The following is a 14,487-nucleotide window of genomic DNA, read 5'->3' on the forward strand; positions in this document are numbered from 1 at the left end:
GGGTGGGGCGGGCTGCCTGCCGTCACTTCCGGCCTCCCGTCGGCGTCACTTCCGGCCTCTTCTCCGCGCGCGGATTCCGAACGGCCGAGGGCCGAAGCGGAGCCTCCGAGATGGCGCGGCCGTCGCGGAGGTGAGCCGGGGCAGGAGCCTCCCGCTTGCGGGCGTTGTGCGGGGAGGGGGCGGGCGGAGGCCCCTGGGCTGCTGCTGTTGTCGTTTGTTTGTGTATCATTTTTCGAAATTATTTTTTTAATTAATTTTTTAATTAATTAAATTTTTAATTAAATTATTAAATTTCCTTTTTTTACAATTTAAAGTACTTCTTTCTCCATCCTTAAGATATCCGTGACTTCGCTTCTTCTCTTTCCATGGTTCATTTTACATATCACAAAGCCTGCATATTTTACAGAAAAAACACCATTCAGTATTCCATTATTACATCCATCATATCTTATTTACACTGTTGAATTTAATCTCTTTTTTTCCCTCCCCTTTTGCTTTTGAGTGCTTTACTGTTTGAAAACTTTATAACAGGAGTGTACAATAGATATTACAGGCAAAATGAGAAATTAAAGAAAATAAACGGTTGTTCATTCTTTAACTCATTCTTGCTTTGTACATCCATTTTCTTTTTTGCAATTTAAAGTACTCATTTTCCCATCCGTGACTTCCCTTCTTCTCTTCCCTTGGTTCATTTTACATATCACAAAGCCCTGCATATTTTACAGAAACAACACCATTCAGTATTCCATTATCACATCCATCATAACTTATTTACACTGTTGAATTTAATCTCTTTTTTCCCCTCCCCCTTTTGCTTTTGAGTTCTTTATTGGTTGAAATAACAGGAGTGTACAATAGATATTATAGGCAAAGTAAGAAATTAAAGAAAATAAACGGTTGTTCATTCTTTAACTCATTCTTGCTTTGTACATCCATTTTCTTTTTTGCAATTTAAAGTACTCATTTTCCCACCCGTGACTTCGCTTCTTCTCTTTCCGTGGTTCATTAAACTAAACCATTCAGTATTCCATTATTACATTCATCATAACTTATTTACACTGTTGAATTTATCTCTCTTTTCCCCCCTTTTGCTTTTGAGTGCTTTATTGGTTGAAAACTTTATAACAGGAGTGTACAATAGATATTACAGGCAAAATGAGAAATTAAAAAAAATAAACATTCATTCTTTAACTCATTCTTGTTTTGTACATCCATTTGTGATTAAATTTGTCAAGCCCTCCGATCTTCCTCTTGCGTTCCTTAAATACCCGCTTAAACTTTACTTTCTCCATATTATTTGACTTACTATAAATTTTATTTTATACAATTATCCTATTTGCACACTGAAGCTCAGTCAAAACCTGCCAACGGATTGATCTTTTGACAGTGTTCTTTTACATAGACTCTCTATATATCTCACTCTCTGAACATTTTTTCATCTGTAACGTCTCTTTAGCCTTGCTGATAATCTCGCCAGCTCGGTATACTCTTTTATTGATTTTGCTAGTCTGACTTAGATGGGATATCCTCTTCCTTCCAACCTTTTGCAGTTAGAATTCTGCTGTTTGTTTGTTTATGTACAATTTTTTATTAAAGTATTAAATTTTCTGTTTTACAATTTTAAGTACTCATTTCCCCATCCTTAAGATATCAGTGACTTCCCTTCTTCTCTTTCCATGGTTCATTTTACATATCACAAACCCCTGCATATTTTACAGAAAGAATACCATTCAGCATTCCATTATTACATCCATCACAACTTACCGTATTTTTTGCTCTATAAGACTCACTTTTTCCCTCCTAAAAAGTAAGGAGAAATGTGTGTGCCTCTTATGGAGAGAATGCAGGCTGCGCAGCTATCCCAGAAGCCAGAGCAGCAAGAGGGATTGCTGCTTTCACTGCACAGCGATCCCTCTTGCTGTTCTGGCTTCTGAGATTCAGAATTTTTTTTTTCTTCTTGTTTTCCTCCTCCAAAAACTAGGTGCGTCTTGTGGTCTGGTGTGTCTTATAGAGCAAAAAATACGGTATTTACACTGTTGAATTTATCTCAATGCTGCCAGTGTTTTCAGCTGTACACAGTTACTCCCCATATATTCAACAAACGTTTTCCAGTCTTCTCTAAATGTATCTTCTTCTTGTTCTCTTATTCTATATGTTAAGCCTGCAAACTGTTCGTATTCTGTCAACTTAAGTTGCCACTCTTTGGTTGGGACCTCGCTCATTTTCCATTTTGGGGCTAATGAACACACACAGTAGTGGCATACATAAATAGTCTTTTTTGACACGTGGGAATGTTGTTTGTTCCTTGAATTTGTATACCACCCATCCCCTGAAGATCACAAAAAACCCAAGGGAGAACGCAAAATTCATTACAAAGAAACAAAAAGCCAATATCTTCCCTCCCACAGACACGCTTAAAATAAGGCTGTTAGTTGTTTTTTTACAGCCAGGCCATGGACTGATTGAATGCTTTTGCCTGGCGCCTGAAGATATGTAAAGGGAAACATGCATTTTTATCCATATTTTTCTTTTAGCAGTCTAGGATTCAGAGACAGAAAATACAAAATGTATTACAGTGGTGCCTCGCAAGACGAAATTAATTCGTTCCACAAGTCTTTTCGTCTTGCGAGTTTTTCGTCTTGCGAAGCACGGTTTCCCATAGGAATGCATTAAAAATCAATTAATGCGTTCCTATGGAAACCGCCTTCAGACCAGGTCCGGGGACAGTCTGTCCCCCGACCTCTTCTGAAGGCTGGCGGGGGGCAAAAGTCTTTGCTTCCCCCCCCCCCCGCCTGCCTTCCCGGGATAGCGGAGACTTTTCTGCTGTCCGGGGCGATTTAAAAGCCCCCAGGAAGGCAGGCAGGGGGGACAAAGACTTTTGCCGCCCGCCTGCCTTCAGAAGAGGTCCTGGACCTCTTCTGAAGGCCGGCGGGGGGCAAAAGTCTTTGCTCCCCCCCCCCCGCCTGCCTTCAAAAGCGGTCCGGGGGTTTTTAAATCGCCCTGGGACAGTCCCGGGGCGATTTAAAAACCCCCGGGAAGGCAGGCAGGGGGGACAAAGACTTTTGCCCCCCCCCCCCCGCCTTCAGAAGAGGTCCTGGACCTCTTCTGAAGGCGGGCGGGGGGCAAAAGTCTTTGCTCCCCCCCCCCCGCCTGCCTTCAAAAGCCATCCGGGATAGCGGGAAGTGCTTCCCTGCTATCCCGGACTGCTTTTAAAATGCTAGCGGTGGGGAGCAAAGCCTTTTGGCCCCTGCCGGCCTTCCTGGACCTCTTCTGAAGGCCGGAGGGGGGGGGGAAGGCTTTGCTCCCCACCGCTAGCATTTAAAGAGGTCCCCGGAGATTTCCCTATGGGCTTTCTTCTTGCGAAGCAAGCCCATAGGGAAATTCGTCTTGCGAAGCGCCTCCAAAACGGAAAACCCTTTCGTCTAGCGGGTTTTTCGTCTTGCGAGGCGTTCGTCTTGCGGGGCACCACTGTAGTTTATTTTACATTTTTATTCATAGATTGCACTTTCTTATATAGCTGTCTGCCCCTGAATTTATTTCATTAAGACTAATTCTGATGCTCTTGTTGAAAGAAATATTAGTGAGAAAAAATCAAACTATACAGAAGCTACTTTGTTGTTGTTTAGTCGTTTAGTCGTGTCCGACTCTTCGTGACCCCATGGACCAGAGAACGCCAGGCACCTCTGTCCTCTACTGCCTCCCGCAGTTTGGTCAAACTCATGCTGGTAGCCTCGAAAACACTATCCAACCATCTCGTCCTCTGTTGTCCCCTTCTCCTTGTGCCCTCCATCTTTCCCAACATCAGGGTCTTCTCCAGGGAGTCTTCTCTTCTCATGAGGTGGCCAAAGTACTGGAGCCTCAGCTTCACAATCTGTCCTTCCAGTGAGCACTCAGGGTTGATTTCCTTCAGTATGGAGAGGTTTGATCTTCTTGCAGTCCATGGGACTCTCAAGAGTCTCCTCCAGCACCATAATTCAGAAGCTACTACAGCAAAATAATTAGAAAAAAATAAAGTGAATAATTGCTTCATATACGTATATATGTGTGTGTAATGTATATATAATTGGGCATTGTGTGGCTGCTACAGTATCTTAAGAAGAGTCAAGTGTACGGTTCCTAAATTAATTTTACTTTTACATGTTTCCCAGAATCATCATTGTATAAAGCAGTGGCAATTAAATATGAATGTTTTGATTCAAATACAACAACTGCTTACATATGCATAATGGTTCCATGGGCAGACATAAAAATGACCCCTCTTATGCTTTTGCATGTTTTATTCTTCTAGGAATAAGAAAGCAGTTGATTATTCTCAGTTTGGTAGTGTGGATGAAGATGATGATGGTAAGTATTTTATTTTTGTTTTTAAGTTGTAATCATTCATCTTGTTTTTATTATTGCTTGTAAGCCGCTCTGAGCCCGGCCCTGGCTAGGGAGGGCGGGGTATAAATAAAAAAAATATTATTATTATTATTAAGTCATTCGTGGTTCCTTCATGCCAAAAGGGGGCAGATTCAGTGGGAAAGTAACATGGAAGCTTGCTAAAACTGTTTTATATGAGTGCAACTAGAAAAAAAAAACATTGTTTTTAAGCTTTGCTTGCACTGGTTCTACAAAGGTTTATAGCAGCTTTTCCCGAACCTGTTGTACATTTAAATATGAGCACATACTACAAGCCAGTGCTATTGTTTTAAGTCTGGCAAGGTACACTCTGTACATCTGCTCCCAATTAATATCATAGCTGCAGTATTTTGTACTTCTAAACAATCTTCTGAACGGTTTTCAAGGGGAGCCCATGTACACTGCCATCCAATATTAAAATTTGGATGACCCACTCGCCAGCACTACTTGTCTTACTTGGATAGAGTTTCAGTTTATTAGCCTTCATCAAGTCCATTAATAATCTTGGACTTCTGTTTAGGACTTCTGACAGATGAACATGAATCCGATGAAAAGAGAAATAAGAGTTGAATATCATTGGTATATTGGTGACACTGCACTTCAAATTTTGGGCGATATCTGGTTTTCAGCATCGTGATATATCACCAGCTAACCATCACAATATAGTGATATATCACAATGACCGAAATAACATCTGAAAAAGCAGCTGGGCTGTGGAGGGAGGGAGGAATGACCAAGAGGAAGGGAAGAAGGCTACCATCTTTGCAATCAGGACTTCATACCTGTTTCTAGCAAAGTACAGTGGTACCTTGGGTTGAGAACTTAATTCGTTCTGGAGGTCTGTTCTTAACCTGAAACTGTTCTTAGCCTGAGGTACCACTTTAGCTAATGGGGCCTCCCACTGCCGCTGCCGCACGATTTCTGTTCTCATCCTGAAGCAAAGTTCTTGACTCGAGGTAATATTTCTGGGTTAGCGGAATCTGTAACCTGAAGCGTTTGTAACCCAAGGTACCACTGTATCAAAATATTGCCCAGCTCTACGGTCTGGATAAGGGATGTGGGTGGCGCTGTGGGTTAAACCACAGAGCCTAGGACTTGCCGATCAGAAGGTTAGCAGTTCAAATCCCTGCGATGGGGTGAGCTCCCATTGCTCGGTCCCAGCTCCTGCTAACCTAGCAGTTCGAAAGCAAGTCAAAGTGCAAGTAGATAAATAGGTACCGCTCCGGTGGGAAGGTAAACGGCATTTCTGTGCGCTGCTCTGGTTCGCCAAAAGCGGCTTAGTCATGCTGGCCACATGACCCGGAAGCTGTACGCCGGCTCCCTCGGCCAATAAAGCGAGATGAGCGCCGCAACCCCAGAGTCAGCCACGACTGGACCTAATGGTCAGAGGTCCCTTTACCTTTTTACTGTCTGGATATCCTTACCCAGTGTCACATAGTAGTTATATTGCATTTTAGTTTACAACATACTAGTTTTCAGTTTTTAGTTACAGAAGATACATACCGTGTCCTGGGTAATGAAAGCTGGACGGGCTTGAAAGACTGGCTGGGTACATGAGATAGATCACCAAAAATAAATAGAAAAAGGAGAAAGCTGGCCGATGTCTCCTTCCCAGTAAATCTGATTTTAATACCCTCCAGCTTTCATTGAAGAATCCTTCCTAACAAAGTTCTGAACAGACACAACTAGGCTGCTTCATATGAAATAAGCATAATCTATTGCCTGGCTCCCTGTCTTTGGGGTGTTGAAGAGATAGCATTCTTAACTCTGGATGTAGCAAACCTCCTCGTTCCCTCATCTCAGCTGACATGTTGCAAGGAGAAACAGGGACAGTGGCAAAGTAAGGAGGCAAACACACCCCATTTCAGCGTCCTTCGTTCACACCTTGCAGTGGGTGCCACTCGGGAGGAGGCAGTGTTAAGCAGAGAGATGAAGTCCCCATTTCCTTTCCCTTGTACTGCTCTGCTGTTACTGTGCCAATATCTCCCTGTACAGTGGTACCTTGGTTCTCAAACTTAATCCGTTCCGGAAGTCTGTTCCAAAACCAAAGCGTTCCAAAACCAAGGCACGCTTTCCCATTGAAAGTAATGCAAAATGTATTAATTCGTTCCAGACTTTTAAAGCAACCCCTAAAACAGCAATTTAACATGAATTTTACTATCTAACGAGACCATTGATCCATAAAATGAAAGGAATAAACAATGTACTGCAGTCACACAGCCAATCAATCAGTAGCTGAACTAGGTTCCACACAGTCACAAAAAACAAAACAAAAAAGCCACAAAAACGCAAAATAAATAGCAAAAACAGACAGACCTCAGTGTAACAGTCAAAACAGAAGTGTGGCATTCAAAACAGAGCATGTTCAGCTTCCGGGAAAAGTTCACAAAGCGGAACACTTCCGTGTTCGCAGTGTTTGGGTTCCGAGTTGTTTGAATACCAAGGCATTTGAGAACCAAAGTACCACTGTATTTTGTTTTAAATCATCCTGGATTACTGCAGAAGATCTAAAGCTCTAGAATATCTTACAGTACATGCTTTGAACATATTGTTATAATGGGGGAATTTTAAACAACTGGAAGAACTTGCACTGTTACAGTGCGTCTAATGTGCTTCTGCTAAACAGATGAAGATTTTGCAAATATAACGGCACCTTCAAGCAAAAAATTAAAGAGGACATGCTCTGAGTTGACAAAGAAAAAGATTGAGCAAAAGCCCCGCAAACAGGAGATTCAGATCCAAAAGAGTTCACCAAACAAAAGGTAAGAAATCCATTCATTTTAAATTTACTTACGTGTTTGCGATAGAACACTGGTTTTTTCCTAGCTGTGGTTAAGAAACAGGTAGCTCATGTGGTTAAGAAACAGGTAGTTCATTCCCTTGGAGTGGAGCGAATTCCCCTTATCTACCTAAGATCAGTTTATTGGAACTGATCTCAACCATTATGGAGGTTATAAAATCTAAAAGCAGGATTTAAAGTTGGTTTCAAATAGTTTCTTTGTTCCTTTTTTAATTTGTGTTGGCACTGAGGTTAATAAACTTACATATTGATAATGTGTTTTCCATAACTTTTTCAAATTGCTTCAGACTTCCCTTGGATCACAGACTTTACCAGAGAGATTTGGAAGTCGCCTTAGCGTTATCAATGGATGAACCACCTGGAAGGGACCATAAAGTACAAGATTCACAGAAACAAGGTGATTCTTGAAGACTCTCAATAGAAACATTTCTGTCTTGTGCTTTTTGCTGCTCTTAAAGTGGTGTTGACATTTTGGGCTGCAGTCCCACATGTATTTAGGACCGGAAATAAAAGACATTCATAATTCTCTTTTAACCAATAAGCTGTTTGAGAAATATTAATGTTGATGAAAATCACAAAATGTAAAAGTTCTGAAATTCAGCCACAAAAACTAGAGTGAAATACCTTCAAAGTTCAGTTAATTATTTTGATAAATTTAAAAAGGAGAGACTGTATCTGGGAATAAGGTGAAGGTTCAAAAGTGCTCATTTCTGATTGCACTGTACAGCCACAGTCTGCTTACACAGGAGTAAAGTTCCCACAGTGTGACTTCTTTTTTAATAATGTAGTAGAAAGATAGTTAATTTTCCTAGCCTATTACTACTAAACCTTATGCCATTACTTTGTACCTGACTGTTTCCCATTTCTGGTCTCAGCTGAAGAATCTGAAGGTGATTCCAGCTTCGGTGAAGATGATGATGTTGAATTCGTTGTGAAGAAGAAAGCTACAGGAAATAGAAAAGAAGGAAGGGAGCGAAATTATGAAAGCAAAAAGAAAGAAAAGAAGGATTCCAAATCAGAGAGGGATTCGATAGGTAAGCACATTTGATTCTTTCCTTGGTGCCATTTTGGTGCCAAGCTTTCTTGCATCTGGTTTTCAGAGGCGTGTGTGGTCTGCATAAAATAGCACTTATTTTAAAGCTAAGTGAAACTTGCGCTCCAGGCCTTTTCACAGGAGTGTTTTATGAAATCAACTTCCCAGGCCCATGTTTCCATACTGAAGTGCAATCCTGAGAAAGTTAGAGGTGTGCAAGTGCGCAATTTAAACACCTTATTTTCAGTGTGCTCCCGTTGCTTGGTCCCTGCTCCTGCCCACCTAGCAGTTAGAAAGCATGCCAAGAAGTACAAGTAGGTAAATAGGTACCACTCCAGCAGGAAGGTAAATGGCGTTTCTGTATGCAGCTCTGGTTTCGGTGTTCCGTTCCGCCAGAAGCGGCTTAGTCATGCTGGCCACATGACCCAGAAAAACTGACTGTGGTCAAACGTCGGCTTCCATGGCCAGTAAAGCAAGATGAGCACCGCAACCCCAGAGTCGTTTGCGACTGGACTTAACTGTCAGCAGTCCTTTACCCTTTTTTTAGCAACTTATTAGGACAAACTTTTTGTTAACTGTTCCATTGAAGTATATGTCAAAGGAATGTTCTTGTTTTCCCCCAGTAGCTATCAAATTAATTTGCTATTTAGAGGTGACTTCCATATTTCTTAAATATAGCCTCTGTTCTGTATCATCCATCCATTAAAAATGATTTCCCAAAGTTATTTTTTCTTATTTTTTAACCATGGGACTTTGTTGTTGTTTAGTCGTGTCTGACTCTTTGTAACTCCATGGACCAGAGCACGCCAGGCACTTCTGTTTCCCACTGCCTCCCGCAGTTTGGTCAAACTCATGCAGGTAGCTTCGAGAACACTATCCAACCATCTCGTCCTCTGTCATCCCCTTCTCCTTGTGCCCTCCATCTTTCCTCCATCAGGGTCTTTTCCAGGGAGTCTTCTCTTCTCATGAGGTGGCCAAAGTATTGGATCCTCAGCTTCAGGATCTGTCCTTCTAGTGAGCACTCAGGGCTGATTTTCTTAAGAATGGATAGGTTTGATCTTCTTGCAGTCCATGGGACTCTCAAGAGTCTCCTCCAGCACCAGAATTCAAAAGCATCAATTCTTTGGCGATCAGCCTTCTTTATGGTCCAGCTCTCACTTCCATACATCACTACTGGGAAAACCATAGCTTTAACTATACAGACCTTTGTTGGCAAGGTGATGTCTCTACTTTTTAAGATGCTGTCTAGGTTTGTCATTGCTTTTCTCCCAAGAAGCAGGCGTCTTTTAATTTTCGTGGCTGCTGTCACCATCTGCAGTGATCATGGAGCCCAAGAAAGTAAAATCTCTCACTGCCTTCATTTCTTCCCCGTCTATTTGCCAGGAGGTGATGGGACCATGGGACTACTTCCAGCCAAATCTGAACCAGCTTTGCAGAATTTGTCAAGTTCTCTAGAACAGATTGGACAGCCTTTAACAGCATCTAGCCCTTCTTTGGCCAAGAAGCCTAACTGCACGTCACCAGGTATATTCAATGCATGCACTGTTTATATGGTTGCTTAGGATACCTATATCTATGCAAAATCATTGTCTGAAAACCAGGATAAAAATATAACTCCACCTATTTTCCATGTTCAGGTAAAGCCCCTTAGGAACCATGGATAATGAAAAATATATTAATCTGGTCTCTCAGGTTAACCTTTTTCCTCAGTAGCCTCTGGCTCTATTTTTGCCAGAAGACGGGCTGCTGGCCTAGGACAATTTGCTACATTAAAAGGAGTGTGGTGTGAGTAACACAACAACAACAACAACAACAACAACAACAATTTATTATTTATACCTCGCTCATTTGGCTGGATTTCCCCAGCCATTCTGGGAGGCTCCCAACAGAATATTAAAAACACAATAAAACATCAAACATTAAAAACTTCCCTAAACAAGGTTACCTTCAGATGTCTTCTAAAAGTCGGATAGTTGCTTATTTCTTTGACCTCTGATGGGAGGGCATTCCACAGGGCGGGTGCCACCACAGAGAAGGCCCTCTGCCTGGTTTACTGTAACTTGGCTTCTCACAGCGAGGGAACCACCAGAAGGCCCTCGGAGCTGGACCTCAGTGTCCGGGCAGAACGATGGAGGTGGAGACGCTCCTTTAGGTATACTGGACCAAGGCCATTTAGGGCTTTAAAGGTCAGCACCAACACTTTGAATTGTGCTCGGAAATGTACTGGGAGCCAATGTAGGTCTTTCAGGACTGGTGTTATATGGTCTCGGCGGCCGCTCCCAGTCACCAGTCTAGCTGCCGCATTCTGGATGAATTGTAGTTTCCGAGTCACCTTCAAAGGTAGCCCCACGTAGAGCGTATTGCAGTAGTCCAAGCGGGAGATAACCAGAGCATGCACCACTCTGATGTGACAGTCTACAGGGAGGGAGGGTCTCAGCCTGCGTACCAGATGGAGCTGGTAAACAGCTGCCTTGGACACAGAATTGACCTGCGCCTCCATGGACAGCTGTGAGTCCAAAATGACTCCCAGGCTGCGCACCTGGTCCTTCAGGGGCACAGTTACCCCATTCAAGACCAGGGAGTCCTCCTCACCTGCCTGCCCCCGCCCTCAAAAACATTTGAGTCTTTGCTTGAATTGTCATCCTAAAGTTTCTTGGAAGGAAAATGGAACTGAGACTTTGGGTCATTGACCCAGAAGAGCGGGTTTATTAAAAGGCATTCAGAGACACAAAGAGCGTAGTCAGGTTACCCACAAGGGCAGGGAGAAAGAGCAGTCGTGAGCTGAAGCTGCGCAGCTGCATTGTGGCACATGCTCTCTCCTAAGCAAGGAAGAGAAGAATGGAAGAGAGTGACCTTCAAGATCAGACAGGAGGCACAAGCCAAAACAAGAGTTTACTTGCTCTAGAGCAGGCCCGTCCAACAGGTAGATCGTGATCTACCAGTAGATCACTGGACGTCTGTGGTAGATCACTGGCTCCCCCCAAAGAAGCTCAACAAGTTTGGCTCCCCTAAAAAAAGCTCTATTTTTGCCCTGCACCCCAAACGGGCCTTCAGTAGATTGCAGTCTCTTGGGAGTTGGCCACCCCTGCTCTAGAGTTTGCTGAGACACATGGAGGGAGGAAGGGGAAGATGGATTCTTGTGGCCAATGGCAGGTGCCAATGGCAGGGAGAATTTGCCTTCCCATGCCATGCCAGAGATTTCATTTGGCAGGCTGATGGGATGCAGCGGTGCAAGAATGGGCACCAGGCTGGGGTTTCTGCTGGACTGCTTTTGGAAAACGTGCACACACAAAAACCCCCAGAAAAAATATCAAGCCTTTCCAGATATTAGTAGAAGTTTCACTGAGCAGAACTGCAGGGGTTGAGGTTCAGCATGAGCATTCTACTGGAAGCTTCAAGAGAGAACAATATGGGTTCCAGGACGACCATTCTCCAAAAAAGCACACTTAAGTCAAGGATGAAATATAGTATTAGAAGACAAAAGCCAGGGTGTCTGCTGAAAGAGGTTTTCTGTGGAAATGAAAAGGGAGATGCCAAGGCTATTTTTCAAAAAGAGGCACGATAGAGGTATTTAGTGCTAAGTGGGAGGTTGTAATAGGACACAGGACTCATTCCAGTGGTACCTCTACTTACGTTCACCTCCGGTTACATATCCTTCCGGATATGTACGCGGCAAACCCAGAAGTATTTTTCCGGGTTTTGCCACTCACACATGCGCAGAAGCAGTCCCTCCGGTTGTGGAAACCTCAGGATCCGAGCGGAGCTCCAGAACGGATCACTTCCACAACCAGAGGTACCACTGTATTGCCAAGGACTTGCCCTGGGATGGAGAGGAGGTTGGCTTTAGGATGCTGAAGAGTTCCATATCCCAGAATAAATGAGGTCCCCATTTCACCGTGACAGCTACTAATAGACAAGCTGGAATCTCAGAGACAAAATGGAAACATTGGCACAAACTGGAGATGATCTAACAACAACAGAAATACCCCTCTATGTACTAGAAATTGTGCATTATGTGGTATTTAATGCTACTTGGTTCAGTTTGTCCACTGTTTCTTTCACTGGGGTTTCTTGCATCTTGTAGATTACTTGAACCATGGGTTACCCCACATACTTCCCTCGTCTCCCACCGTTTTGAGACTCAGACTTTTTAAGTGAGGTTGCCACTTAATAGGAGACTGGATATATTTGAGGAGGACTTGTTGTTACGCAACGAGTCCTTTAAAGTTTACCGCCCTCTTGCATTTGTATAGTTAAGGGCTGGATTTAATTAAGAAGATGCACTAGTGGGAGCTTGCTCAACATTTCCTCCATCTCTTCCTTCACCCCCAAAATTGGCTCTGATGAGGTCTGGAAAACCCCCCAAACAGTGCTCAGGTAGGAAAGGGGAAATGGTTCTGTTGTGCAAGCTGAAAAGCTTGGAATGACGGAACAATTTGCAAAACACGCTGTTGAACTCCTCTCTAAATATTTTCTTCTGAAGCCTCTAAAGAGATAAAATGAGCTTGAGGAAGAGTATGTGCCAGAAATGAGCTTGTGTCTTGCACAAAGTTGCATGTACAACACTGAGAGTTCACTGTTATGCAGGCAGTGAAACATGAATACAATATTCTAGTCTACTTATTTTTCTTAATGTACCTCTCCAACAATCTTTTCAGCTACATCTGGAAGCAGTGCCACACAGCTGGGAAGAACCCATGGGAAATCGCCCACGCAAGGTCTCAGGCTTGGCCTCTCTAGGTTGGCAAGAGTGAAATCACTGCACCCGAGTTTTGCCAGTACCTGAGTGCCTGTGATGTCTTCAGAGGGTCGCAAATTGAAATTAAATACTTTGGGTGTGCTGTAGAATTTTTTTAAATTGCAGATTTTGTTTCAGGCAATATATATTTATCATTCTGAATGAGATAAAGTTGATGTGTTTTAGAAAAAGATTTCATCTTCAAAAAGTGTAAAGTGTGAGGTATTGACAGCACTTAAACTCCAGTGTTGTTGTGACACACACACACACACACACACACACACACACACCCGCACACTGAAATCTTCAGATCATTGGCTGGCTTAATACTTCTTAGAAGTCAATTGTGATCCAGGCTTGTTTCCAGTTTTTAGATGCTGCATTTTGAATCATCATGAAGTTCACTTGTAACTTGGATATTTTGCTAAAAGCAATATCGAAGTTTCTATCATCCTTTTGATAGAAAACATATTTTCAGAAATTTATGCTGTTATTTTCTGATGTTTGATGTGTGGATTTTATTGGTAAATGTATATAATGTATCTCTGTCCCTTTTAAGTGAAATAAAATATCTGTATAAAGAGCAAAGAGCTGTTTGTGTTAGCCATTTTAAGTCTTCCTTGAGCAAAATACACGAAACAAAATGCACGAAACTGGTTCAGTTTCAGTTTGAGCTGGAGAAAATTCCTACTGGCCAAGGATCACAACATCAAGCACTTAACAGAAGCCAGTTCCCCCAGCTTCTTCCAGCTGATCTTTGATCACAGTTGCCATGTGTGCTGGATCACCGCAATTGTTCATTCCCACATTGTATGCTATTTGTTGTCAAGCCCTGCCTTGGCCTGTGAAGGAAGAGTGAGTGCAGCTTGGCTGAAACAGCCTCACCTCTGTCATAACATAAAGTTCTCTGTGTGGCATGCAATCAAAAAAGTAAAAAACAATTGAAACACAGGGTAAAACACAAAGCCATTAAGGAGCCGGGGAGCCATATAAAATTTGAAACGGAACATTAGGTGACCTAAATTATTTAAAGGTCTAGGTGAACTCCCTGGTCCTGAACGGGGTAACTGTGCCCCTGAAGGACCAGGTGAGCAGCCTGGGAGTCATTTTGGGCTCACAACTGTCCATGGAGGCGCAGGTTAATTCTGTGTCCAGGGCAGCTTTCTACCAGCTCCACCTGGTACGCAGGCTGAGACCCTACCTGCCTGCGGACTGTCTTGCCAGAGTGGTGCATGCTCTAGTTATCCCCCGCTTGGACTACTGCAATGCGTTCTACGTGGGGCTACCTTTGAAGGTGACCCGGAAACTGCAATTAATCCAGAATGCGGCAGCCAGACTGGTGACTGGGAGTGGCCACCGGGACAACATAACGCCAGTCCTGAGAGAACTGCATTGGCTCCCAGTATCTCGGCCTCGGTCCTGTATACCTGAAGGAGCTTCTCCACCCCCATCGTTCAGCCCAGACATTGAGATCCAGCGCCAAGGGCCTTCTGGCGGTTCCCTCATTGCGAGAAG

At 43.2% G+C, this 14,487-nt stretch overlaps 2 protein-coding genes across 4 annotated transcripts in view; one reads left to right on the forward strand and one right to left on the reverse strand.

Moving 5' to 3' along the window:
* Positions 1 to 13,560, forward strand: part of RAD51AP1 (RAD51 associated protein 1) — a 100,954-nt gene extending 87,394 nt beyond the window's left edge. The window contains exons 2-8 of one of the 3 annotated variants that reach the window (XM_081911891.1): positions 110 to 130; positions 4,289 to 4,344; positions 7,028 to 7,163; positions 7,489 to 7,598; positions 8,077 to 8,235; positions 9,618 to 9,758; positions 12,893 to 13,560. In XM_081911891.1, the coding sequence (XP_081768017.1) occupies positions 111 to 130; positions 4,289 to 4,344; positions 7,028 to 7,163; positions 7,489 to 7,598; positions 8,077 to 8,235; positions 9,618 to 9,758; positions 12,893 to 13,020 (750 nt within the window). In that variant the 5' untranslated portion in view covers position 110 and the 3' untranslated portion in view covers positions 13,021 to 13,560. Of the gene's footprint in view, positions 1 to 41; positions 131 to 4,288; positions 4,345 to 7,027; positions 7,164 to 7,488; positions 7,599 to 8,076; positions 8,236 to 9,617; positions 9,759 to 12,892 lie in introns of those variants that run through there. The other 2 variants (XM_081911890.1, XM_081911892.1) reach the window with 2 other exon arrangements.
* The window catches only part of FGF6 (fibroblast growth factor 6), a 187,593-nt gene that overhangs the window by 49,067 nt on the left and 124,039 nt on the right, over positions 1 to 14,487 (reverse strand). The gene's annotated exons all lie outside the window — the stretch shown is intronic.

This window comes from Podarcis melisellensis (assembly GCF_964234715.1).
Source record: "Podarcis melisellensis genome assembly, chromosome: 5".
Taxonomy (NCBI): domain Eukaryota; kingdom Metazoa; phylum Chordata; class Lepidosauria; order Squamata; family Lacertidae; genus Podarcis; species Podarcis melisellensis.